The sequence below is a fragment of the Callithrix jacchus genome, chromosome 20 (genome assembly GCF_049354715.1).
Source record: "Callithrix jacchus isolate 240 chromosome 20, calJac240_pri, whole genome shotgun sequence".
Classification (NCBI taxonomy): Eukaryota; Metazoa; Chordata; class Mammalia; order Primates; family Cebidae; genus Callithrix; species Callithrix jacchus.
The window spans coordinates 15,686,640-15,713,402 of record NC_133521.1 but is presented as its reverse complement, the minus strand read 5'-3'; the positions used below and the strand labels follow the sequence as shown (position 1 = coordinate 15,713,402).

At 50.9% G+C, this 26,763-nt stretch overlaps 1 protein-coding gene and 1 pseudogene across 43 annotated transcripts in view; one reads left to right on the top strand and one right to left on the bottom strand.

Annotated features, from left to right (window-relative positions):
- Positions 1-26,763, top strand: part of KIFC3 (kinesin family member C3) — a 106,349-nt gene that overhangs the window by 38,205 nt on the left and 41,381 nt on the right. For 10 of the 43 annotated variants that reach the window (XM_035282608.3, XM_078358318.1, XM_078358329.1 and 7 more), the window contains exon 1: positions 25,581-25,638. The exons of 6 other annotated variants lie outside the window; for them this stretch is intronic. Coding sequence is in view for 3 of the 37 variants with exons in the window: in XM_035282607.3 (XP_035138498.3) it covers positions 19,067-19,069 (3 nt within the window). In the remaining 34 variants the exon portion in view is untranslated. Of the gene's footprint in view, positions 1-19,001; positions 19,070-24,443; positions 24,643-24,796; positions 25,059-25,580; positions 25,639-26,763 lie in introns of those variants that run through there. 27 more of the 43 variants (XM_078358316.1, XM_078358320.1, XM_078358327.1 and 24 more) reach the window with 5 other exon arrangements.
- Positions 9,412-11,610, bottom strand: LOC144580592 (uncharacterized; annotated as a pseudogene).

Genomic DNA, 26,763 nt, shown 5'->3' with positions numbered 1-26,763 from the left:
AAGAAAGAAAGAAAGAAAGAAAGAAAGAGAGAGAAAGAGAGAAGGAAGAAAGAGAACCTCAGAATTGTTTTCCAAAGAACCTAAGCAGATAGAGGCATTTGAACAGCAGAATGGAGGCTGAATGTGGAGTGGCTAATTTGGGTGGGCAGCTGCCATTCTAAATTAGGAAGGCGGCCAAGGTCAAAGCCTGACTCACAGCTGGCCCCACGGTGGCCTCAGGGTTAAATGGAGTGGCGTCCTCCTGGCATGGTGTTTAACAGCCTGCTGCATGCAAGCTCATATCCTTGCTATAATCACACGTATCTACGCTTTCATGAGGGGAGTGCAAAGCCCATGTGCACACCCCATTCTCCCTTTGAGGCTGGGGTCAAGCCAGAGTCTTGCTTTAGCACAGATGCTTGGCATTTGTTGGGGAGGGACAAAGAGGAGGAGCCTGGCCAGTGACTCCTGAGGACTGATGGTGGTCCCTCTCCCCGGCCTCACTTAGGTGTGGGACTCACCCCTCAGCAGGTAACAGGAGGCAAGTCCATAGGAGGTCACCTGTGTTGCACAGCAGCCTGGGATTGCCCAAGGGCCGGGCAGTGCACCTGCTGGGCGGGCTGGACTGGAATGAGTTGCGCTGTAGGCCACATTCTGTGGTCGTGTAGTGCCCTGCTGACATCCATCCATCCGTCTCATTGGTCCTGGCCTCAGTGATCACTGAGTAGGCTTGGGAGGCAGTTTAACTATTTGCTAAGTGAGGGCCTGGTCAAGAGGTGCCACTGGTGCTGGGTCACACTGGTCATTCCAGCCCTTTGGGAAGCCAAGACGGGAGGATCACTGAGGCCACGAGGTGGAGACCAACCTGGGAATAGAGCAAGAACCCCATCTCTACAAAAAATGTTTAGAAAAAGGTGCTGGGGTGCTGGGTGGGACTGGCCTCACCGCCTTGTTCATTGCACCCATAGGGCCTCAGTAGTGATTTCAAGCAAAGGACTACACATGGAATGTCTTTGTTTTTTGTTTTGAGACAGGGGCTTGCTCTACCCAGGCTAGAGTGTAGTGGCACAATCTTGGTTCACTGCAACCTCCACCTCCTGGACTCAAGCAATCTTCCCACCTCAGTCTCCCAAGCAGCTTGAACTACAGGCATGTGCCACCATGCCTGGCTAATTTTTGTATTTTTTTGTAGGGACAGGGTTTCATTATGTTGCCCAGGCTGGTTATAAACTCCTGACCTGAAGTGATCCGCCTGCCTTGGCCTCCCAAAGTGCTGGGATTACAGGCGCACACCACCATCCCTAGCTAATTTTTGTATTTTTAATGGAGATGGGGTTTCACCATGTTGGCTAGGCTGGTCTCAAACTCCTGACCTTAAGTGATCCACCTGCTTTGGAATCTTGTTCTCTGCAGTGAACATCTCATTTTGCCAGAAAGCCGCTGGCTCAGCTCTTATTGGGTGGGCTGAAATGTCTGGTCTGCCCTCGGCCTACTCACTACAATGCTGCCTCTGGCTGGTGGGACAGCCTCAGTGGTTCCCCCAAGGCAGGGAGCTTCACTGAACCAACAGAGGCTCATATGCACCCACGATCTCCATCTACAAAGCTTGCCTGGCAGTAGGCTGACCGACCATCCTGGGGGCTTTCCAGCATGCAGGGCGTTCAGTGCCAAGACCAGGACAGTCCCAGGCAAACCTGGATGGTTGATCACCCTCCCTGGAAGCCTCGCCACCAGCGGGATGTGCTCTCCCTGCCAGGACTCCGCAGGGGCAGGAACCATGCATTTCTTTTGTTTTTTTTCTTTTGTAATAGCAGACTTTATTCTCGTAATTCTTCTATAAATTCCTCAAGTATTAACAGTTTAGGCCGGGTGTGGTGGCTCATGCCTGTAATCCCAGAACTTTGCAAGGCCTAGGAAGGAAGATCATTTGAGGTCAGAGTTTCAGACCAACCTGGCCAACATGATGAAACCCTCTCTCTACTAAAAATACAAAACAGCAACAACAACAACAAAATAGGTGGGCCTGGTGGTACACGCCCGTAATCGCAGCTACTCAGGAGGCTGAGGCAGGAGAATCTCTTGAACCCAGGAGGCAGAGATTGTGGTGAGCTGCAATCGCATCACTGCACTCCAGCCTGGGCAATAGAGTGAGACTCTGTATCTGAAATTGTTTAAGAGTACGGTACAGGCTGAGCGTGGTGGCTCATGCCTGTAATCCCAGCACTTTGGGAGACCGAGGTGGGTGGATCATGAGGTCAGGAATTTGAGATCAGCCTGACCAACATGGTGAAACCCCGTCTCTATTAAAAATACAAAAATTAGCTGGGCATGGTGGCGCGTGCCTATAATCCCAGCTACTCAGGAGGCAGAGGCAGGAGAACCACTCGAACCCCGGAGGTGGAGGTTGCAGTAAGCTGAGATCACACCATTGTACTCCAGCCTGGGTGACAGAGCAACACTCCAACTCAAAAGAAACAAAAAATAAAAAAGGAGCAAGGTACATACATAGTGCATCTTCACCCTTGAATACTTCGGTGTATATTTCCTAAAAACAAGAAATTCTCTTTTATGAACCCAAAGTATCTGAGACAGGTCTCAATCGATTTACAAGGTTTATTTTGCCAAGGTTAAGGACGCGCTGGTGACACAGCCTCAGGAGATCCTGACGACATTTGCCCAAGGTGTACAGCTCGCTTAGATACATTTTAGGGAGTCCATACATATAAGATGTACACTGGTTCTATCTGGAAGGGTGGGGCAACTCAGAGCAGGGGCTTCCAGGTCATAGGTTGATTTAAAAATGTTCTGCTTGGTAATTGGTTGAAAGAGTTATTATCAATAGGAAGCAATGTCTGGGTTATGATAAGAGGCTGTAGAGACCATGGTTTTGTCATGCAGATGAAGCTTCTGAGAGACTACATTGTAAATATTTCCTATCAGACTTAAGGTCTGTGTTGATGTTAATGCTGGTGACTTTTCCTGAATTCCAAAAGGGAAAAGAGTATAGTGAGGCTTGTGAGGAACTGTTTTTCAAGTTAACGCTGGAATGCCCTTGGCTGAGAGGAGGGATTTATTCAGCTGGGTGGGGGGGGGGGGGCTTATAATTTTATTTTTGGTTTACGTAACCAATATACAATGATCACACTCATGAAATTAACATGAAAACAATACTGCTACCTAATCTACCAGCTGTATTGGGATTTTGTCAATTGCTTTAAGAATGTCCTTCATGGCAGGCTGGACACGGTGGCTCATGCCTGTAATCCCAGCACTTTGGGAGGCCAAGGCAGGTGGATCACTTGAGGTCAGGAGTTCAAGACCAGCCTGGCCAACATGGTGAAACCCAGTCTCCACTGAAAATACAAATATTAGCTGGGCATGGTGGCGCATGCCTGTAATTCCAGCTACTCCGGAGGCTGAGGCTGAAGAATTGCTTGAACCCAGGAGACGGAGGTTGCAGTGAGCCGAGATTGCACCATTGCATTCTGCACTCCAGCCTGGGCAACAGAGTGAAACTCTGACTGAAAAAAAAAAAAAAGACTGTCCTTCATGGCAAAAGGAAATCCAAGCTCTGTGCTGCCTTCAATCTGGAACAGTCTCTGAGTTTTTCTTTGTATTTCATGACATTGGCATTTTATTTACTTTTTAAAAAATGCATTTATCTTTTATTTTTTTGAGATGGAGTCTTGCTCTGTTGCCCAGACTGGAGTGCAATGGCATGATCTTGGTTCACTGTAACCTCAGTCTCCGGGGTTCAAGCGATTCTCCTGCTGCCTCAGCCTCCCAGGTAGCTGGGATTTACAGACGAACACCACCACGCCAGGCTAATTTTGTATTTTTAGTAGAGATGGGGTTTCACCATGTTGGCCAGGCTGGTCTCAAACTCCTGACCTCAAGTGATCCACCTGGCTTGGCCTCCAAAGCGCTGGGATTATAGGCGTGAGCCACTGTGCCCGGTCACATTGGCATTTTAAAAGAGGACAGGCCAGTTATTTTGTAGAAGGAAGGACCCTCCGGCAGGGCTTGGCACAGAAGTGCTCCTGTGTATTGAGCAGCTACTGTGTCCCAGGCTCTTCCTGTGGGTGATCACATTAATCTCTTCAACAACTCTTTGAGGGACGAGTGACGTGATTACTTTTGCACAGGAGGAAACAGACTCAGGGAGGTTAAGAGATTTGCCTGAGGGGGCTCAGCCCCAGAGGTGGCTCCAAGCTTTATTCTAGAGGCCATTTTCTTAACCACATGGCCATTGTGCCTTGGGGAAGTTTCCCGTTTTACTTAGAGTTTTTTGGTTTTTGGTTTGAGAACCAGGCTGAGTGCAGTGGCTCCATCACAGTTCACGGCAGCCTTGACCTCCCAGGCTCAAGTGATCCTCTCTCCTCAGCCACCCGAATAGCTGGGACCACAGGCGTACCACCACATCTGGCTAATTTTTGTTTTTGGTAGAGATGAACCTCACTCTGTCATCCAGGCTGGAGTGCAGTGACGGGAACAAGACTCACTGCAGCCTTGAACTCCTGGGCTCAAGCCATCCTCTCACCTCAGCCTCCCAAAGTGCTGGGACTACAGGCATGAACTGTGCCCACACAGGTGCTGTTGTTTGAGACAGAGTTTCACTCTTGTTGCCCAGGCTGGAGTGCAATGACGTGATCTCGGCTCACTGCAACCTCCGCCTCCTGGAATTAAGTGATTCTCCTGTCTCAGCCTCCTGAGTAGCTGGGACTACAGGCATTACCATGCCCGGCTAATTTTGTATTTTCAGTAGAGACGGGGTTTCTCCATGTTGGTCAGGCTGGTCTCAAACTCCCAACCTCTGGTGCTCCGCCCTCCTCAGCCTCCCAAATTCCTGGGATTACAGACATGAGCCACCATGCCCGGCCTGTTTTTTTTTTTTGTTTTGTTTTGTTTTTTTTTAGAGACAGGGTTTTACCATATTGGTCAGGCAGGTCTTGAACTCTGAACCTCAGGTGATCTGCCTGCCTCGGCCTCCCAAAGTGTTGGGATTACAGGCGTGAGCCACCGCGCCTGGCCCTGTTGTTTTTTTTTTAACTTCTGGAATTCTGATGTCAGCAAAGTGTTTTCAAGGTCCTCAGCTATCTCCTACCTATCATAGCACCCTCTCCCCCACCATGTACCAGTAGAGATAAGAAAGCTGACCTTTATACTTTCCCCAGGCCTACAAGAAACAAGGGGACAATTAGTCTTCAGCACAGTGGAAAGATTACCAGCAAATGGGCACAGAGGATTGTAGGATGAAAGTTCACCTTTGAGTCTAGAAATTACCGCCTCCTAAATTAAGTCCCGGTCTAGGCTGGGGCAGAGATGGACTGAGAAAGTCTTCCCTGTTCTGCTCTCTGTCGTGGTAGCTGTAGCTAACGCAGCAGAATTACCTGGTTTCTCTTCTTGTTTCCTGTACCTGCCCAAAGCTACAGCCAGAGGCAGAGCATCCTTTTTTTTGGGTGGGGTGGGGCAGAGTCTAGCTCTGTCACCCAGGCTGGAGTGCAGTGGAGTGATCTCAGCTCATTGCAACCTCCACCTCCCGGTTTCAAGTGATTCTCCTGCCTCAGCCTCCCAAGTAGTTGGGATGCAGGGTCCTGCCACCATACCTAGCTAAGTGTTGTATTTTTAGTAGAGACAGGGTTTGACTGTGTTGGGCAGACTGGTCTTGAACTCCTGACCTCATGTTCTGCCTGTCTCAGCCTCCCAAAGTGCTAGGATTACAAGTGTGAGCCACCATGCCTAGCCTCAGAGCTTCCTTTCACAAGGTCTGCTCACTCTCCTCCCAGAAGTCCTCCTGGCTTAAGACCCAACCACCTCTCTCTGCTCTCTCAGTATTTCCCCAGCTTCTGCCTGGGCCTCCATTTCCCAGGCCATTCTCCTTGCTATACCCAGAAGCTAGCCCATTCTTCCCCAGGCTTTGGGTTATTTATTATGATGCTGTGATCCTCCATTTTTTTTCTTATTTTGATACAGAGGCTCACTGTGTCACTTGGGCTGGAGTGCAATGGCATAATCTTTGCTCACTGCAGCCTTGAACTCCTGGGTTCGAGGACTCCTCCTGCCTCACCTTCCTGAGCAGCTGGGACTATAGGTGTGTGCTAACACACCTGGCTAAGTTTTTTTTTCCCCAGTCCCTTCCCCACTAATTTTTTAAATAAACTTTTTTTTTTTTTAGATGCAGTCTTGCTATGTTGTCCAGGCTGGCCTCAAACTCCTGTGTTCAAGTGATGCTCCTGCCTCAGCCTCCCATTGCATTAGGATTATAGGCATGAACCACTGCACCTGACCTGTGTTATCTATTGAATTCATTCATTTATTCATTCAACAAATAGCCACTGAAGACCTACATGAAAGCACTGTGATGAGTGCTAGAGTCAGCAGGGAACAAGACAAAGTCCTTGCCTCTTGTCCTCATGAGAGAAAGACAATTAAGAAACCCGTCTCTACTAAAAATACAAAAAATTAGCTGGGTGTGGTGGCGCGTGCCTGTAATCCCAGCTACTCAGGAGGCTGAGGCAGGAGAATTGCCTGAACCCAGGAGGCGGAGGTTGTGGTGAGCCGAGATCGCGCCATTGCACTCCAGCCTGGGTAACAAGAGCGAAACTCCGTCTCAAAAAAAAAAAAAAAAAGCAGATGGTAAATAAACAGGGTAATTGTAGGTTTTGGTAAGTGCAGTGAAGGAAATAAACCAGGAAGTTAAGATAGTGAATAACTGGGAGCTATCAACTTTCCGATTACTCTGGGCTGGGCACAGTGGCTCGCACCTGTAATCCCAGCACTTTGGGAGGCTGAGGTGGGAGGACCACTTGAGTCCAGGAGTTCAAGATGAGCCTGAGAGACACAGTGAGACCCCATCTCTACAAAGAATTTAAAAATTAGCTGAGTGTTATGGCGTGCACCTATAGTCCCAGCTACTCAGGAGGCTGAGGTGGGGGGATCGCTTGAGCCCAGAGATTCCAGGCTGCTGTGAGCTATGATCACACCGCTGTACTACACTCCAGCCTGGGTGAGAGAGTGAGATCCTGTCTCTCAAAAAATATGGGACCCCTGTGAGCATTAATTGAGACGACGCTGGACCATCCTGGAGCCATATCTAGGGTGGGGCTAACAGTGGGGCTGTGCCTGGATCTCGACCCTTCTTGGCTGGGAGCAGCTGGAGGAACAGCACACACCACACCTGCTACTGTCTCCCCAGACTCCATGGCTCAGCTGTGAGCTGTGAGGGCTCCCTGGATTCTTGGATTTTTTCCGCATTGTCACTGCTCAAATAGCTGGCCTTGCTGCTGGCAGAGAACAGACAGGATGAGGCACTGATATTTGAGGAGGTAAATTTAAGCAGCAGGTTTACAATATGTTTTATGAGCTTGGCAGGTGTAGCTGAAGTGGGTGTTATCAGTAAACATAGCAGTGCCATTGATCTCACTGGACAAATAGCCTTGAGGGGTTTATAAAGCCTTGGAATGTTCCCATCAAGTCTCCATTTGGAGCCTACATGGTGCAGTATGCTGGATCTGGGGTCAAAAGACCTGCTACTCAACCGGGCGGGTGGTTCACATCTATAATCCCAGCACTTTGGGAGGCCGAGGCAGGAGGATCCCTTGAGCCCAGGAGTTTGAGACCAGACTGGGCAACATAGTGAGATCCAGTCTCTATAAAAAAATAAACGATCTGGGCTTGGTTGCACATGCCTATAATCCCAGCTATTGGAGAGGCTGAGGTGGGAGGATCACTTGAGCCTGGGATGTCAACACTACAATGAGCTGTGATTGTGCCACTGTACTCCAGCCTGGGTGACAGAGTGAGACCCTGTCTCAAAAGACACGTTAATTAATGGAGCCCACTGTTTCCTTTATCAACTGCTTCCCAAGCCCCTCAAGGTTGTGTTGGGACTTGGGTAGTGCAAGAAAATACAACAATAGACCAAGCATGGTGGCTCATCCCTGTAATCCCAGCACTTTGGGAGGCTGAGGCGGGTAGACCACTTGGGGTCAGGAGTTCGAGACCAGCCTGGCCAACATGGTGAAATCCCATCTTTACTAAAAATACAAAAATGAGCCAGGCATCACAGCACACACCTATAGTCCCAGCTATTTGGGAGGCTGAGGCAGGAGAATCACTTGAACTCAGGAGGCAGAGGTTGCAGTGAGCAGAGATCATGCCACTCCACTCCAGCCTGGGCAAAAAGAGTGAAAATACATCTCAAAAAAAAAGAGAGAGAGAAAAGAAAATGTGACAATGGCCAGGAGAAGCTTTGTAGATGATGGACCATTTATCCATGGATAGATGGGCCACCGTTTATCCAGGTGGCTTGTTTGCCACAGGGCTGTGTGCCACCAGGACTGGTTTGGGCAGAGTCTATTTCTGTGGGTAGAGGCAGGGCTGATGTGAGAAGTGAAATGGTGTTGTAAATGATGAAGTGCTGAGCTTCTATGAGAAGATGGTGATGATGATGATGGTGATGGGTGGAATGTTGTGGTGTGGGTTCTAGAGTCAGAGGCTGGGTGATTTCTGGCAAGTTGTTTAACCTCTCTGAGCCTCTGAGGATAAAAGCAGTATCGGTCTTATGAATAGGATTACATGAGGTGTATTGAGTTGAATAATGTTCTGCCAGGCTGGGCACAGTGGCTCACACCTGTAATCCCAGCTCTTTGGGAGGCCGAGGCGGGCGGATCACCTGAGGTTGGGAGTTCGAGACCACTTTGACCAACATGGAGAAACTCCATCTCTAAAAAATAAAAATAAAAATAAAAAGAATAGTGTTCCCCCCAAATTTATATCCATGTGGAGCCCTGGGACTATGACCTTATTTGGAACTAAGGCCTTTGCAGATATATGCAGAGGTCATACTGAATTAGCGTCGGCCTTAAGTGCAATATGACTGATGTCTTTCTAAGAAGAGGGAGATTTGGACACAGAGCCATAGATACACAGAAAACACCATGTGAAGATGGAAACAGAGGTTGAGGTGACCTGCCCATAAGCCAAGGTGCACTGAAGATCACCTGCTTCCATCCTTGAGTTTGGGTTTCTGGCTTCTAGAGCAGTGAGAGAATACATTTGTTTTTCTTTCTTTCTTTCTTTTTTCTTATTTTTGAGACAGAGTCTCTGTCACCCAGGCTGGAATGCTACAGTGTGATCTCAGCTCACTGCATCCTCTGCCTCCCAGGTTCAAGCAATTCTCGTGCCTCAGCCTCCTGAATAGCTGGGATTACATCCTGCCACCACTACGCCTGGTTAACTTTTGTATTTTTAGTAGAGATGGGGTTTGCCATGTTGGCCAGGCTGGTCTTGAACTAACCTCAGGTGATCCACCTGCCTCAGCCTCCCCAAGTTCTGTGATTACAGGTGTGAGCCACCTCACCTGGCCGAGAGAATACATTTCTGTTGTTTTAAGCCATGCAATTTGTGGCAATTTACTACGGCAGCCCCAGGAAATGAATGCATGTGATCATTCAGAAAAAGTGCTCCATGCCACCCAGCGTGTAGTGAGCGAGAAAGGTTAGCTGTGATTATTATTGTTATCCTTCTTAGCATCATGGCTCAAGGTCCGTAGTGACTGCTACAGATTAGGTCGAAGGGAGACCCCTCCCACCTCCCTGGCCTCAAGTCTTGCTGGGAGTCGGGAGGAATGGATTCCCTGGTCGTGGTTTCCCGTGAGTTCCTGCATGGAAGGGTAGCTGTCCTTAGTGGCAGCGGCTGACCTCCACACATCCCTGAGGGGATGGTTCTGCTGAGGTTGGTGGGGTGCCCTCCTCGAGTCCTGGTTGTGGGGCGGGGTGGAGGTGGCCTGGTGTGGCAGCTGCCCAGGGCTGGTTTCTGGAGCGCAGCTCAGCAGATGCCTCAGGAACCTGTCTGGCAACAACATTCCTCCGACACTCAGAGTAGCCGGCTGTCACTCACAGCCTGCTGTGGTTTTGTAAGGCACAGACAAGGACCGTCAGCTGCTTCCCAGTGAGGCCGTGAGTCACTTTGGCAGCTCTGAGCCCAGAGTTTCCCCTGTGGCGGCCAAAACCCTTGTCTCTCAGCCCAGCTTCTGTCCTGCGATCAAATGTGGGTCTTCTGAGGCCTTCCTCGAGAGGAAGCAGGAGGGGCAGGCTCCAGGGTCCTGAAGACACACGGGAGGACAGATCTGACTGCATTCCCTACTTCCTCAGGCCTGGCCCTGATTCTGGGTTCGGGGCAAGGACTGTCATGGTTTAGGCTGACACTTTTCAGGCCTCGGTTTTCTCACCTGTGCACAGGAATATTGTGAGAACGTGAACTCTTAGAAGTGGGAGCGCCCTCCTCCTCCTTTCCCCAGCATCTCAGTAGCAGGTCAAATTGTTCAGAGCCGCTGGTAAGGCGATTTGACCACATCCTTGCCTGTGGGTACCTGGATGGCTACTCACTAACATCAGGAGACCACAGCCAGGCATGGTGGCTCACATCTGTAATCCCAGCACTTAGGGAGGCTGAGGCAGGCGGATCATAAGGTCAAGAGATGGAGACCATCCTGGCCAACATGGTGAAACCTCATCTCTACTAAAGATATATATATATAAAAAATTAGCTGAGTGTGGTGGCACATGCCTGTAATCCCAGCTACTCAGGAGGCTGAGGCAGTTAGAATCGCTTGAACCAGAAGCCGGAGGTTGCAATGAGCTGAGATTGTGCCACTGCACTCCAGTCTGGGCAACAGAGCGAGACTCCGTCTCAAAAAAAAAATAATAATAATTTGACAAATCAGTAAAACTTTGGGCTGAAAAAAGAAAAACAACAAAAAAGGAGGCCTCAGGAGGAAGAGAGACAGGACTCCCCCTTCACCCCAGGAGAAGTTCGAGAATGTAAAAACCTGTTTGCAGCAGGGGTGACCCAGCTGAGACCGTCCTCAGACAGACACTGGGGCCTCCAGGCAGCACTCACCACAAGGCACAGACTTAACCCAGGCCCCAAGCACTGCATGTGTGCCTGAGCTAGGGGAGTGGCAGGAAGGGAGTCTGGGGGTGTTTGGGGGTATGTGGAGTGAGTCAGAAGAACTTGGTGATTCCACAGACCCAGGCAACTTGGCCGTGGTACAAGCCATGGCTGGGTGCAGTTGGGGGAGCAGACAGACATTTGCTTCCCTTCTCCCAGGCCCCAAGTGGAGTGTTTAGTAGGAATACCCACTTCACTTTTATTTTTGTTTATTTTATTTTATTTTTTTGAGATAGAGTCTTGCTCTGTTGCCCAGGCTGGAGTGCAGTGACACGATCTCAGCTCACTGCAACCTCCACCTCCTGGGTTCAAGCAATTCTCCTCTCTTAGCCTCCTGAGTAGCTGGGACTAGAGGTGCACACCACCATGCGTGGCTAATTTTTTATTTTTAGTAGAGATTGTGTTTCACCATGTTGGCCAGACCAGGCCATGCTGACCTCAGGTGATCTGCCCTCCTTGACCTCCCAAAGTGTTGGGATTACAGGTGTGAGCCACTGTGCCCAGCCAACTGTTTTTGGAGCCTCCATTTCCAACAGCAGGTGCAGCAGCCATGTGGAGGCACCCCCAGCCTTCCTGGTGAGGGGGGCTCAGGGATCCATGTTGGTCTTGGGGGGCATCCTGGTAGAAGAGTCAGGCCAGGTGCAGATGTGGTCCCAGCTCAGCCACGTTGGGGGTGATGGGCAGAGAACCTTGTAAGCAGCCCTGGGGCTACTGGGAAATGCTTGGAGGGGATCCTAGAAAACACAGGCTGGGGGTAGGGTGTTGATCTTGAAGCACAGATGTACCTGTGAGCTAACGGAAGCAAGTCCGAGCTACTCTGGTCACAAATGTGCACGATATTGCCTCCAGCCAGCCTCCCGGGACCCCCATAGCCTTGGGCATGGTTTATCCAGGTGGCTTGTTTGCCACCGGGCTCTGTGCATTGCAGGATAGGTTTGGGCAGAGTCTGTTTCTGTGGGTAGAGGCAGGGTTGATGTGAGAAGTGAAAGGAGGCCACCCCAAGTCTCCAGCCACAACAGACTGCCAGCATCAGCCTCCAAAGATAGGTTCACCCCAGCCAGGACAGGGCCAGGCCTGCGTGTTCTACAGCATGCGCAGAGCTGTGTTTTGGAAACTCCTTCCTATCCAAGGCTGGTTCCAGTTCTAGCCATACTTGAATTTTGCTGAATTTGACTGTCTGCTGTGCACTAGGCTTGGTAGTAGACAAAAGAATGGCAACAATAGGCCAGGAATGGTGGCTCACACCTCTTATCGCAGCACTTTGGGAGGCCGAGGTGGGTGGACCGCTTGAGCTCAGGAGTTCAAGACCAGCCTGGGCAACATGGTGAAATCCCATCTCTAGTAAAATACAAAATATTGGGTGTGTTGGTGTCTGCCTATAGTCCCAGCTACTTGGGAGGCTGAGGCATGAGAATTGCTTGAATTTCTTGAACCTGGGAGGCAGAGATTGCAGTGAGCTGAGATTACACCACTGCACTCCAGCCTGGGTGACAGAGCGTCTGTCTTAAAAAAAAAAAAAAAAAAGACAATAATGATAATGATGGTAGTCCTAACAATAGTGACAGTTTCTTCATCTGTAACATGGGATGATTATAGTACCCACTCATAGGTGCTGTAAGGATCAAATGGGATAGTGCATTTAGAGTACTTAGCACATAGTACATGGCACATAGTACGTGCTCAATAAAATTACCTGTTACTGAAGACACTGAGGCTCAGAGAGCTTAAGTGCCTTACCCACAGTCACACAGCATGGGAATCTGAATCACGGACTGCCAATCTAATGTAGGAGACTGATAGTCCCCCACAGTTGTGAATCCAGTGCTAGGTTAGCTAAAGGAAGGGGAGTTGGTCCTGGGGGACTTCTGACTAGGTGGTATCAGGAAGGCTCCATGGAGGAGGTGTTACTTCCGTTGGGCCTCACAGGTAAATGGACTGTCATCATGGAAGTCGCTGCTGGTAAAGATGTGGGGGTGGGGGTGGGGGCGGAACATATGGAAAACTCAAGGACCAGAAAGAGGGTGCCTTGTGGGGGTCAGTGGGAGAGAAGGCTGGGCAGGATGGCTGCAGGCAGATGGTGAAGAGCCCTGAATGCGTGCTGAGGAATGAGCCACAGTGACTAGGACCCCACTGACTGTGCCCTTAAGAGGCAGTATGGTGCAGTGGTTCAAGACCTGGACTCAGCAGCCAGCCTGCCCCGTCAAATCTGTAGCATGGGGACAGTAACAATGTGTACAGGAAGAATAAGCAAGAGTGGGAGTACAGCCTCCACCCAGCGCCAGGGTAGATCCTTTCACCTCTGCCTACCTGTCTACCAGGGACTGCATGGCTTTTACACCCAGGAGAGCATGAGGTTCCATCTTCAGGCTGTGACTCTGGAGATGCCTTGAGTCTCCTGAGGCCCCAGGTCTCTTCCCCCAAAGGCATGTGCTGCAGAGGCTGTGGGGATGCCACGCCCACCTGTATGAGCCTGCAGGGAGTTGCTGGACACACAAAGGTTGCCAGAGGGGAGGTCTGCTTGAGGGCATAGGAAAACCTAATTATGGTCATGCAGGCAATTGGTACATATGCCGGTTTGACCCCAGGGCTGGGATTCTCAGAAGCTGGTTAGTCTCCATTTGTTCACTTAAGACAAAGCCATGGGTGCTGTTTGCCCCAGGAGGTGGACGTGAAGAGCGCAGGACTTCATGGGAGGCATGGAGGGGGTGGAGTGGCGGGGCAGTACTTTCTGGGTTATCTGGAGATATTGACAGGGACATTGTACCTCCAATCTAAGACCCTCTGGAGTCTCCTTTTTTTTTTGAGCTGGAGTCTGGCTTGGATTACAGGTGTGAAGCACTGTGCCTGCATTCTTTTTCTTTGCTTTTTTTTTTTTTTTTTTTTTTTTGAGACAAGGTCTTGTTGTCCAGGCTGGAGTGCAATGGCACAATCTTGGCTTACTGCAACTTCCCCTTCCCGGGTTCAAGTGATTCTCCTGCCTCAGCCTCCTGAATAGCTGGGATCACAGGTGTACGTCACTATGCTGGACTAATTTTTGTATTTTTAGTAGAGACGGGGTTTTGCCATGTTGAGCAGGCTGGTCTTGAACTCTTGACCTCAGGCGATCCACCCACCTTTGTCTCCCAAAGTGCTGGGATTACAGGCGTGAGGCACTGCACCCAGCCAGATTCTCCATTTTCAACAGTAAGTTGCCCAAACAGTGCAAGTGGAACGAGCTCCTGCCTCTTATTGGCCAGTTTAGCCCTCATGATGGTCCCTTGCACCTGTGTCCCTGGCTCAGGGTTAAGTCTAGGCTGGGGTTACCTCTTGGGCGGCTGCATCTGCCTGTGCCCCACGATTGCCAAGCAGACATGGCTGGACCAGTTGGTGGGGGCCCCTCAGGAGCAACCAGTATTCCATACTCACAGTTTCTGGAGTGTTAAGATGTTTCCAGGTAACTGAGCACACCCCTGCCAGCCCAGTGTTCAGTGTTTCCAGTCCAGGCTTTGTTTCCAGGCCCTCCCCGTCTGAGCAACACCTCACCCTGACTCACAGGGTTTCTTCCACTCCATCTCCAACAGTTTTCTTACCACCCTCCCTTCATTCCTCCAGTTCCACACACACCTGCCCTTTGATTCATGGCTCTTTCCACTCTGAGGAGGGCAAGCACCAGAGGCCAGGACTCCTATCACCCTCAATCAACAGCTGGGGCCACTGCCTGCCACTGGGTGTCTTCACACACACCTTTCCTGGGCTCTGGAGTGAGGCTGCTTAGAGGGGGATGACTGGAGAGGGGCTGAGTGCTGAGTGCTGAGTGCCCTATTCCCAGAGGGCAAATCCCAAAGGCAGCTCTGGCCTGACCTCTATTTTTTTTTTTTTTTGAGATGGAGTCTCGCTTTGTCACCCAGGCTGCAGTGCAGTGGTGTGATCTTGGCTTACTGCAACCTCTGCCTCCCGGGTTCAAGTGATTCTCCTGCCTCAGCCTCCCAAGTAGCTGGGACTATAGGCACGTACCACCACACCTGGCTAATCTTTGTATTTTTAGTAGAGATGGGGTTTCATCATGTTGGCCAGGATGGTCTCGATCTCTTGACCTTGTGATCTGCCTGCCTTGGCCTCCCAAAGTGCTGGGATTACAAGCGTGGGCCACCACGCCCAGCTGACCTCTTTTTTTTTTTAAGTGATGGGTCTTGCTCTGTCACCCAGCCTGTAGTGCAGTGGTGTGATTATAGCTCACCTCAGCCTTGAACTCCTGGGCTTAAGTGGTCCTCTGGCCTCAGTCTTTTTTTTTTTTTTTGAGACACACTCTCACTCTGTTACCCAGGCTGGAGTGCAGTGGCACAATCTTGGGTCAGTGCAACCTTTGCATCCCAGGTTCAAGTGACTCTCCCATCTCAGCCTTCCAAGTAGCTGGGATTACAAGCGTGTGCCACCATGCTTGGTTAATTTTTATATTTTTAGTACAGACAGGGTTTCACCATGTTAGCTAGGCTGACCTCAAACTCCTGACCTCAAATAATCCACCTGCCTCAGCCTCCCAAAGCGCTGGGATTACAGGGGTGAGCCACTGTGCTTGGCCCCACACCTCAGCCTTCTAGGTAGCTGGGACCACAGGTAGGCACCAGCATGTCCAGCTAATTTTTAAATTTTTTTTTTTTAGAAATGGGGTTTTGCCATGTTGCTCAGGCTGGTCTCAAACTCCTGGCCTCAAGTGATCCTCCCAGCTTTGCCTCCCAAAGTGCTGGGATTATAGGCGTGAGCCATTGCACTCAGCCTGGCCTGACCTCTGTGTAGGTCTCTCTCTCTCTCTTTCCTATCCTCCCTCCCTTCTACCCTTCCTCCCTCCCTCCTTCCTCCTTTCTCTCTCAAACGGCTTTATTGAGATATAATTATCATACCATAGCATTCACCTGTTTAAAGTGTACAATGTAATTGTTTTTAGTATATTCACAGAGTTGTGCAACTGTCACCATAATCTAACTTTAGAACATTTTATCACCCCCCCAGAGAAGCCCCATTTATTGTCGCTCCTCATTCTCCCTCCCATCTCCCAGGCCCTGGCACCCCCCCAACTACTTTCTTTCAGTGGAGTTCCTTGGTGAACCCACTGTGAAGAATGAAGCCAGCCCCAGGTACTGTGGTGGGATGATCCTGCTCTTGGATCATGCTTTCAGCAAGCAGAATCCCAGAATGGGAGCCATCCCTTCCAGCTGCCCATTCACTTCCTTGTGGCTGTAGCCCTGGGAAGGCCACCAGTCTACCCTCCTCATTTACCCAGGGAGGAGCATGAGACCTAGAACAGGGAGGAAATCTGACCAAGGTCACATCGTGGGTTGGGGATGCAGCTCCTGCCATAGTGCCCACCATCTGCAGCACTCCAAGCCGCCTTCCCACAGCAGTGCCTACACAGCCACGGGCCTCCCACTGGCCTCGGTCTCTCCATCTGTACGATGGGAATAATAACACCTACCACACATGTTGTTGTGGGGATTGAATGAAAGCAAAGGCAATCCTGTGTGTAAAGAGTTTATCCCTGTGCCTGGCATGAAGCTCTCCTCAGCCCATTGCTGAAGTTGAATTAGATTTGGTTCCCATCCTGGCATTTAGGGCCCTGCATATTCTTACTGTTAAGGTGGATGGAAGTTCGTCCCTTCCCTCCCCTGGAAGGTGGCAGAAGGAAGCCACTGGAAGTGCAGGATCCTCGCTGATTCTTTCTGGTCACCTGGAAGCTGGTGGTGTCCCTGGTGCTGGCGGGACGTTGACGCTGGTGGCGATGACTAAGCACCGAGAGCTGTGGGAGTCTGGTTAATCAGCAGCGTCAAAACTTCCTGTTGCTGTTTACAAATAAGGGCCAGCCCTGGAGGAGGAGGAGGACCAGGGCTCGGGGAGAGGCTGTGCCCCACAGAACCTCAGCAAATTGATGCTACAGTTCACAGGCAGCAGCAGCAGTGGCGCTAAGGGTTTGGCAGGTGGTTGGGGCTGTGGCTGTGGTTTTCCAGGAGCACGTGGCTTCCCTTATGGCCCCTGTCCCCACCTCCCCCCACAGGAGGCAATTTTTTTCCAGGAGTAGCTGATTTTTTTTTTTGAGATGGAATCTCGCTCTGTTGTCCAGGCTGGAGTGCAGCGGCCCAATAACTCATCACAACCTCTGCTTCCCGGGTTCAAGTGATTCTCCTGCCTCAGTCTCTGGAGTAGCTGGGATTGCAGGTGCAGGCCACCACACCTGGCTAATTTTTGTATTTTTAGTAGAGACGGTGTTTCACCTTGTTGTCCAGACTGGTCTCGAACTACTAACCTCATGATCCGCCTACCTCAGCCTCCCAAAGTGCTGGGATTACAGAGGTGACACCGTGCCTGGCCCAGGAGTAGTAGCTGATTGATTTATTGCAAGGAACCCCAATGAAGTGCCAGGGTGTGAGAGCAGGAATCATGGTGGTGGTGCCTGATAAGACTCATCCATCTAGGATGGGCCAGAGTGTTGGACCTTGGGGTCCTGAGGCGTTCCAGGACTGACCTCCTGAGATGTCTGGGGGCTTAAGAGCAGGCAGGGATTGGGAGCATTGAGTCAGTGCTCTCGGCCCCACCTGGCCTGGCCCAGCAGACAGAAACACTCCCAGACTGAGCACCTGGCAGAAGAACCAGACACGCCCCTCTGGTGACAGCCATCACTCGGATATCTTTATATATATGCCTCATGCCTCCCAGGAGAACCAGCCAGGGCAAGAATTCCAGATCCAAGAGAAAAACTGTAAATTAGCGTGAAAAGTAGCTGTCGTCAAAAATGCTGCCAACGACAGTGTAAATTTGGTACAGGCCTTCTGAGGGGCAATCTGGCAACATGTTTAGAAAGGGAAAAAATAATGCTTAGACTCTTTATTCAGAGAGACTTTTTTATGAAATTGACAACCTCTCTTCTCCCTCCTCTCCCCACACCATGGAATGAACGGGCTGTGTGGGTGGCAATGGTGACAGCGAAGCTGTTTATAAAGTGACAGAAATGGGAACTCCTCAAATATCAGACCCCATAGAATGGTCAGCTCAGTCAGGGCACAGGCTCGCAGTGGAATATTATGCAGCCATTTAAAATAGTTTTTTGCTGGGTGCAGAAGGCTCATACCTATAGTCCCAGTACATGGGAGGCTGTGGTGGGAGGATCGCTTCAGCTCAGGAGTTTAAGGCTGCAGTGAGCTCTGATCATACCACCTCACTCCAGCCTGGGTGAGAGAGTGAGACCCCGACTCTAAATAAGTGAATAAATAACACTTTTCAGCCATTTTTATTGAATGCTAGGTGTGCCCCAGACACTGGGACCTCCATTCTGAATGCCACCTTGGCCTTATGACATCTGCACTTGAGGAAAGAGCAGGAAAAAGTGACATGGAAAATGCTTATTATAATCATTAATTTTTTTTTTAAGAGATGGAGGTCTTGCTATGTTGCCCAGGCTGACCTCAAACTCCTGGGCTCAAGCGATCCTCCCACCTCTGCCTTCCAAGAAGCCAGGACTACAGGCGTGAGCCACCACGCCCAGCACTTGCATGATTCAAAGCAAAAAAAGGCAGAGTAGAAAATTCTATCCAGTCTTTGCCTCCCACTGTAACTGCAACTTGTGTTTGCAGAAACGCCAATTGTGTGCCAGATGCTGGGCGAGAGTGCTATGTGCTTGCTCTAACTTACCTCTCACCATAACTCAATGGGGTAGACACTAGCCCTACTCTCATTTTCACAGGAGGAAACTGAGGCACAGTGGAAGTGACTGAGCCAGTGACTGAGCCCAAGCCCAGGCCTGCCTGGTCCCTGAACCACCTTTAATCATCCCTCTATACTGTCTCTCCTTAACACAGAAATGACATCACCTCAAGGTCAGACGCCAGAAAGAAAAATCTGGACCAATGAAAATAAATGAAGGGTGGTGGAATTTGCTGTTTTTGTTTTTGTGTTTTTCCTCTCTGTTAATTTCTATTAGATTTGTGTGGAAAAAAAATTTAAGTTCAAAAACTGCCAGCAAGAATTTGCAGCAGGTGGGGAGAAGTGAATAAGGAAGTGGGGAAGACGTTAATAACGCATGTACTGGCTTAGAACCCGGAGCTAGAACCATTTAGGAGCAAGGAGTGAAGCAGTGGAGCCAGCAGTGAGGAGCCGGTGGCTTCTGAGGATGGTGAGGGATCCTGGGGCTGGGAGGCGGGCCGGGGGCGGGGCTTATTTAGCCCCGGCTTCTCTCCGGCGCTATTGCTAAATCTGTTTATTACCTGGTGCTTACGTCCATTATCTTCTCAATGTTTGCATTCCTCCATTATCTCCTCAATGTTTGCATTCCTCTCATTTTTCAGACTACAGGAAATGATAAACGGGGGAAAAAACCCCACAAAGCCTCGGTTTGCTTTCAGCCTTGGAGTGCTAGCCGGGAGGGAGTCTCTGCCAAATTCTTCTTGAGTCATAAAGACGCTTTGAGTTTCTCTAAGCCGACAATTAGGGGAGCACTATCGAGTTCAGTCTTTTTGGCCAATACAGAAAGGCAGCCACAATTTGGATATTTTAAAGCAAGATGGTTTTCTTTTTATTTTCCAGTCTCCTTAGAAGGGTTTTTGTTTTGTTTTGTTTTTTGAGATGGGGTCTTGCTCTGGTGCCCAGGCTGGAGTACAGATCATAGCTCACTGCAGCCTCAAACTCCTGGGCCCAAGCCAGCCTCCCACCTCAGCCTCCTGAGTAGCTGGGACCACAGGCCTGTGCCACCACACCCGGCTAGTTGTTTTGGAGAGACAGAGTCTCAGTATGTTGTTCAGGCTGGTCTAGAACTCCTGGCCTCAAGCTATCCTCCTGTCTCTTGAGCCACTGCACCTGGCCCTCAAGGTGGTTTTCCTGGTGGAAAGATTGCCTGGTTCTCTGAAAAATGGGAGAACGGTTTTCCCCTCTTAACAGCTTCTAGAAAGGAAGGCACACAGGGAGCAGGAAAGTGAGAGGGAGAGAAAAAGGTGAGAAAAAATACCATTTGTTTAAATATCATTTAAACAGCTAGTGCCTAAACCTGGGTCTAGAGCAGACAAGGATAAGAGGAATTTACAGTCCAGCCAAGGGTCATCCAAGACCACCAGCCCTCCATGCCCACTGAGGAGCCTGGCTTCCTGAAAGCTTGCAGCTGTGAGCCTTGTGCCAGACCCCTGATGTGCTCAGGCTGTCATGTGCCCAAGACCTGCAGTTGGTGAGATGCAGAGCTGAAAACCAAATTCATGCTTATGGGGCTGGGTGCAGAGCCAGGCTTTTCGCCTCCAAGAGCTCCTCCACAGTTTTTTTGTTTTTTGGAGTGCAGTGATGTGATCTCAGCTCACTGCAACTTCCGCCTCCTGAATTCAAGCGATTCTCCTGCCTCAGCCTCCCGAGTAGCTGGGATTACAGGCACCTGCCACCATGCCTGGTTAAGTTTTGTATTTTTGGTAGAAATGGGGTTTCACCATGTTGGTCAGGCTGGTCTTCTCCTGACCTCAGGTGATTGCCTGCCTCAGCCTCCCAAAGTGCTAGAATTACAGACGTGAGCCACCACGTCTGGCCTCCTCCATGGTTCTTTCTGTAGTGCTCATGAATGATTTCAGAGGTATTTAGAAGATGTGGATTCAAAAAAGCAGCGAATTGGGTCAGGATTACTTAATATGCAACTCACTCCAAAATGAGTTTCTCCAACTTCAAGAAACTTTCTGTTACCCAGAAGCATGAGAGGATACACAGTTCTCACAGCTGGAGGGCACTCCTTCCTGGCCACATGGAAACAATTGCTAAGAAGCCTTCTCTTGCTTTTTTTCAAGATGGAGTCTTGCTCTGTCACCTAGGCTGGAGCGCAGTAGTGCGATCTTGGTTCACTGCAACCTTCACCTTCCAGGTTCAAGCAATTTTTCCTGCCTCAGCCTCCCTAGTAGCTAGGACTACAGGTTTGTGCCACCATGCCTGGCTAATTTTAGTATGTTTAGTAGAGATGGGGTTTCACTGTGTTAGCCATGATGGTCTCGATCTCCTGATCTTGTGATCCACCTGCCTCAGCCTCCCAAAGTGCTAGGATTACAGGTGTGAGCCACCGCGCCTGGCTTCTTACTTCCGTTTGGTAGGAATGATCATGACTTTACATGGGAAGAAAGTCTGTTTGGGTACATTCCCTGCACCTGTTCTTCCCTTCTGAATTCTACCGGATCTATGGATTTATTCAATGAACACGTCTGTGATACCAGGCCTTGAGCTGGGGTCAGCTGAGGCTTTCCCTGTGATCAAGTCAGGAAAGAGCCCGGTCCTCAAGAAGCAGATGGTATAGACAGGAAAGCCATCATGATTTAGGGTTGGGGATGCTGCAGGGGATGAGCTGCCTGCAGATGCCTGGGAGGGTTAAGGAAGGTGACCTCTAAGCTTGAAGGAGGGACAAGCAGGTGTGGAACTGGCCAGGTAAGGGTTAGTAGAGGCAGATGGGAATGGGGTGAAGGAGAGAGGCCTTCTGGGCAGGGAGAACATTTGCAAAGACTCAGAGAAGACTGGATCTCAGGTTAAATCATTTAAAATGGGAAAGCCCTACAAATCTTATCTGTGCTTTACTCTGGGTTACTATGAGAATCAGATTAAACACAAACTGGCTTTTCATTCCCCTTCTTTCCTTCCCTTTGAGGAGCAAAACTCTGGGGCTCTTGGCCGCTTCTCTGACAAATGCTTGAGCGGTAAAGGGTTTCAGGCCCTTTGAACATAAAGATGGGCTGGGGCAGTGGCTCATGCTTGTAATCTCAGCACTCTGAGAGGCTGAGGTGGGTGGATCATCTGAGGTCAGGAGTTCAAGACCAGCCTGGCCAACATGGTGAAACCTGGTCTGTACTAAAAATATGAAAGTTAGCCAGGCATGGTGGTACCTGCCTGTAATCCCAGTCACTTGGGGAGCGGGGGTGAGGCAGGAGAATCACTTGAATCCAGGAGGCAGAGATCACAGTGAGTCCAGATTGTGCCACTGCACTCCAGCCTGAGTGACAGAGCCAGACTCCGTCTCCAAAAAAAAAAAAGGAGTCTATGGCCATACCACCCTGAATATACCTGATCTTGTCTGAACACAACAAAGATGGCGCTGCTAGCCCTGCCTGGGGATGGGCTGATGTGGGCATGGAACTGCAGTGTTCTGGACACTGTCTTTTGTCTGGCCCTCCCGAAGACAGCTGTGCCTCTGCCAGAGGTGGACAGGCAGGGTCAAGGCTGAACTCAAGAGTCCTCCCTCAAGGGTTTAGGACTTCACTGTTGGGGTGGCCAGGTTTCAGCAAAACTTTCACCTTCCCTGCGGCCAGGAGAGTTGGCAGTTTCCTATATAAATCATCAGCAAAGTTTCTGGGTTAGAAACAACCTTGGAGTCGGTATGTAGCTCCTGGTGACCGTGTACATTCTTAAATTCCAGCAGTTGGGATGGGCATGGTATGGTGGCTCATGCATATAATCCCAGCACTTTGGGAGGCCGAGGCCGGATGATTGCTTGAGGCTAAGATTCGGAGACCAGCCAGGGCAACAGAGCTAGACCTGACTCTACACAATATATATATTTTTAATTGAATGTGTGCCGGGCACAGTAGCTCATGCCTGCAATCCCAACACTTTGGGAGGCCAAGGCGGGCAGATCACTGACGTCAGGAGTTCAAGACCAGCCTGGTCAAAATGGTGAAACCCCGTCTCTACCAAAAATATAAAAAAATTACTTGGGTGTGGTGGTGTGTACCTGTAATCCCACCGCACTCCAGCCTGAGCAACGGACTGAGACTCTGTCTCAAAAAAAAAAAAAGAAAATTGAGTCAGGCATAGAGACTCACATCTGTAATCCTAGGACTTTGGAAAGCAGAGATAGAAGGATCCCTTAAGCCCAGGAGTTTGAGACCAGTCTGGGCAACACAGTGAGACTCCCATCTCTACTTTTTAAAAAAAAAGTTAGCTAGGCACAGTGGTGTGTCTGTAGTTCCAGCTACTCAAGAGGCTAAGATGGGAGGATCACTTGATTCCTGGAGTTCGGGGCTATAGTGAGCTATGATTGCATCACTGCACTCCAGCCTGGGCAACAGATCAAGATCCTATCTCAAAAATGCAACAACCATGAAACAAGTAGTTTGTACATTTCAAATCAGAGTTTTGCTAGAATTCCAAAAATACAACCTCTTTACACTTCAATTTTCTTTTTCCTTCCTTGGTTCTTTGATCTTTTTTTTTTTTTTTTGAGACGAGTTCTACTCTTGTTGCCCAGGCTGGAGCGAAATGGTGCAATCTAGGCTCATCACAGCCTCCACCTCCTGGGTTCAAGCTTTTCTCCTGCCTCAGCCACCTGAGTAGCTGGGATTACAGGCATGCACCACCACGCCCAGCTAATTTTGTATTTTTACTAGAGATGGGGTTTCTCCATGTTGGTCAGGCTGGTCGTGAACTCCCAACCTCAGGTGATCTGCCCACCTCAGGCTCCCAAAGTGCTGGGATTACGGGTGTGGGCCACCACGCCTGGCCTGCTGCTTTGATCTTAATAAGCTCTTATACCCATATGCATCTGACAGTACAGTGCGGATGTGTGTGCGTGTGCATCTGCATAAACACTTAGACAAGGAAGCGAAATTGGGCAACGAGCGAAACTCCGTCTCAAAAAAAAATAATAATAAAAGACAGAACCCACCTGGAGTGGCACACACACACCTATTGGACTCATAGCTCTATCATATGTTGCATTTATGAGCAAACCTGCTGAGGCTCAGTTTCCTTTCCTGAAAAATGAGAATATGACAGTGCTGGTGTTCATAGGCTGTCCAGGGTTAAATGGGTGGGATTTTGTTTAGAAAGAGCTTAGTGCCGTGCCTGACGTGTTAGCTTCAATAATGCACCTCTTATGTGCACAGAAAAAAAAAGGCTTCTAAAGTGTTGGCAGCATTTATCTCCAGTGGGTGGGATATGGTTACAATGAACACCTATTACTTTTGTAAACAGTGAAAAAGAACAATAAATGTTATTATTAATTTAAAAATCTGGCTTTGGCTTTGGTAGGAAGGAATCTGCAGTTAATGTCAATGTCCCAATCCCCGAGGAGGACAAAGCCTCTGGTTTTGAACCAGGACTTTAAGGACAGACATTCTGCCCTAGGGCTTATAATCAGGGAGATAGATACGAAATCAGAATACTAGAGACATTTTGCCTTCACCCACCCTTGCAGTCCCCTGGATCACTGCTGTTTGGAAGGCAGGCAGAAGAATTCAGAGAACATAACTCCTCAGATAAGGCTTCCTTTCCCATTGTGGGGAGCGGGCGGTGGGGAGGGGGGGTGTTCTCTGCTGTGGTGGTGTCAGGTAGAAATCTAACTCTCTAGGGAATGATTCCAGGAGCATGACATTCACCCTCTATCAGGCCTTCACCGAGGAATCTCAGTTGGCAAATAAACCATGCACTAGGCTGCTTCCAGCTGGGGGGACTGTGACAGTCCTGCTCTGGCGTTCAGAACAATCTGAGGCCCAGGCCCTTGGCTCCGTCTCTGGATGAGATTCTTGACTGGCAGCCCAGCGCCTGCGCAGCAGCCGGAGACAGAACCCACCTGGAGTGGCACAAACCCTTCCAGTCTTCTCCTTGCTCTTCTTGGGCCATCCCTTGACAAGCAGGAAGGGGCAGGGTGCCCACCCTCCTGGGAATATCTGCAGAACCATTGGCCTGCCTGGGCTGGCTTCAGAGTGACTGGCTTTCTCCTCTTCCGCACCCGGGGCATGGAGGGTGAGGGCGAATATTGCTGCTGGCTCTGGAATAGAATGCTGCCTCTGTTTGGGAGACAAAGAACAGAGTGGCTCCTCTGGTCAGCTGTCTCTCCTGGCTGGCTGGCCCCTGGCCTCCCCCAGGCCTCTTCTGAGGCTCTAGGCACCCCATGAGCAGGGCTTCTGCGGCCAGGCTGGGAGCTGCTGCACCGTGGGTGTGTTTTCACTGGAGCCTGAAGGAATGTTTTACCTTAAGAGACCCCAGGCAGCTTCCTTGCTGGGAAGATATTCATTTGCTCGGGTGGGGCTGGGGTGCAGAGGTAGGAGGTGCTGTGGCTGGGGAGGTGGCCTGGCCAGCAAGTAGGTGGTGGAGCGAGTGAGAGCGTGTGCGCCGTAAAACAGTGTGAGTGCCGGTGCACCAGCGCGTGCAAGGCCACGGTAAGGGGTGTACATGTACTGTCTCATAAGAGCGTGTGTGTGCTGGAATGGGAAGAGCCTGTGTGAAGAGTGTATGTGTGAGTACTAGCGTGGAAGTTCTGCACTCGGGTGTGAGCCTGTGCACATGGCTCACCTGGTGTGGGGCTGTGTGTGCCGCCTCGTGTGTGCCAGTCCGTGTGCAGGCATGTTTTGTGAGAGCCTTGAGGAAACGCATGAGCACGTGTGCCAGTGCGGGTGCGGGGTGCGGGGAGGCGGGAGAGCCCGAGTGGGAAGCCCCGCGAGGGAGTGCGCGTGGGAGTGGGAGTGCCGGTCGACCGTGCGGGGGCGCGCCCGGGCCGGCGCGTGCGCTCGAGTGCGTGTGAGTGCGGGTGCGCGCTGCCGCCCCCCGCCGGGGTCCGAGCTGGTTGCCATGGGAACGCGCCGCGGCCCGAGTTAATCATTTCCTGTGGAAAGTGTGCGGGAGGGGCGCGAGCGGGCGGGCCGCGGAGGCGGCGGCGTGGAGCTGCCTCCTGTAGGCGGGCCGGGCCGGGCCGAGACCCGGGCGCTGCGGCGACGCCGGGATCCTGTCTCCGCCAGGCCGGTGAGTGGGGGGCCCGGGCGGGCTAGGGGCGGGCGGGGCGCTGGGGCTCCGCCCGGCCAGCCTTTCGGGGCGCCGTGTCCCGGCCGGCCCTGCCCGCGGGACCCCTCTGCCCGGACCCGCTGGGGGCGCGGGGAGGTAAAGGCCCGGGAGACCCAGCCCTGCGAGGGCTCACCAGCGCCGTTCAGCCCCAGTGGAGGACCTTGCTGGTATCTGGGCATGGGGGCTGCGTGTCCCCCGGTATCTGAGCAGCCTCGGGACCTGGTTTGGATTTCATTGAACGAGGAGAGCGCAGACCCTACTCGGGATCGGCTTGTCAATCGGCGCTGCCCCCTCCCCTTCCTGTGGTCTCCCCTACCCCCAGGGCTCCCTTAAAGGCTGCCGTTGAGTCCCTCCCACCACGACCCTGGGGAGTTCGCTTTTTCCTGGCAGGGCCAGGGGCAGGGTGCGCCAGTCCAGAGGTCAGGAAGAAGGGCCTTGGTCGGTGCCCTCTGGGCAGTGAGGAATTGGGTCTTTGACAGCCGCAGTTGTGGGGGCCTCAGCAGGGAGGGCGATCCCAGAACCACCCCCTAAGCCCCGCATTGCTAGTTAGAGCAGAACTCTGGCTGGTGCAATGAAGGGCCTGGTCCTGGGAGATATGAAAGAGGAAGCTGTGTTTAATTAAATTCTGGAGTACCATTTACTGCCCCCTGCCAACCTCCATACCCCAGCACTCTCTCAAGATTGCGGGTTGTGGCCACCTCTGGCCTTTCACCTTCCCTGGCTGTCCCTCTGCCTGAACACGATGAGCACCCCTTCATGTATTCCCCATGCCCTTGTTAAAGTAGCCGTCTCCTTGACCAGGGAGAGTCATTTGCTAGGAATGCAGCCTCAGAATGGAGCCTTGCATTTGCAGTGACTGGACTTTAGGGGCACAGGGTGGTGAGTTCTGCTGTTCATAGGGGCACCAGGGAGCAGAGGGTTTGAAATCTGGGTTGCCCTGGAAAGCCCAGGATAGACGATGCTGTGCAGGGAGGTGGAATTCCCTGTACAACATCCCTCACCTTCTGCCTGCTCTCCCAGGGGGACCAAGTCCTGCCCACTGCAGTCTCTGGGCAGCTGTCCAGCCTGTCCCACCAGTCTTTGCAA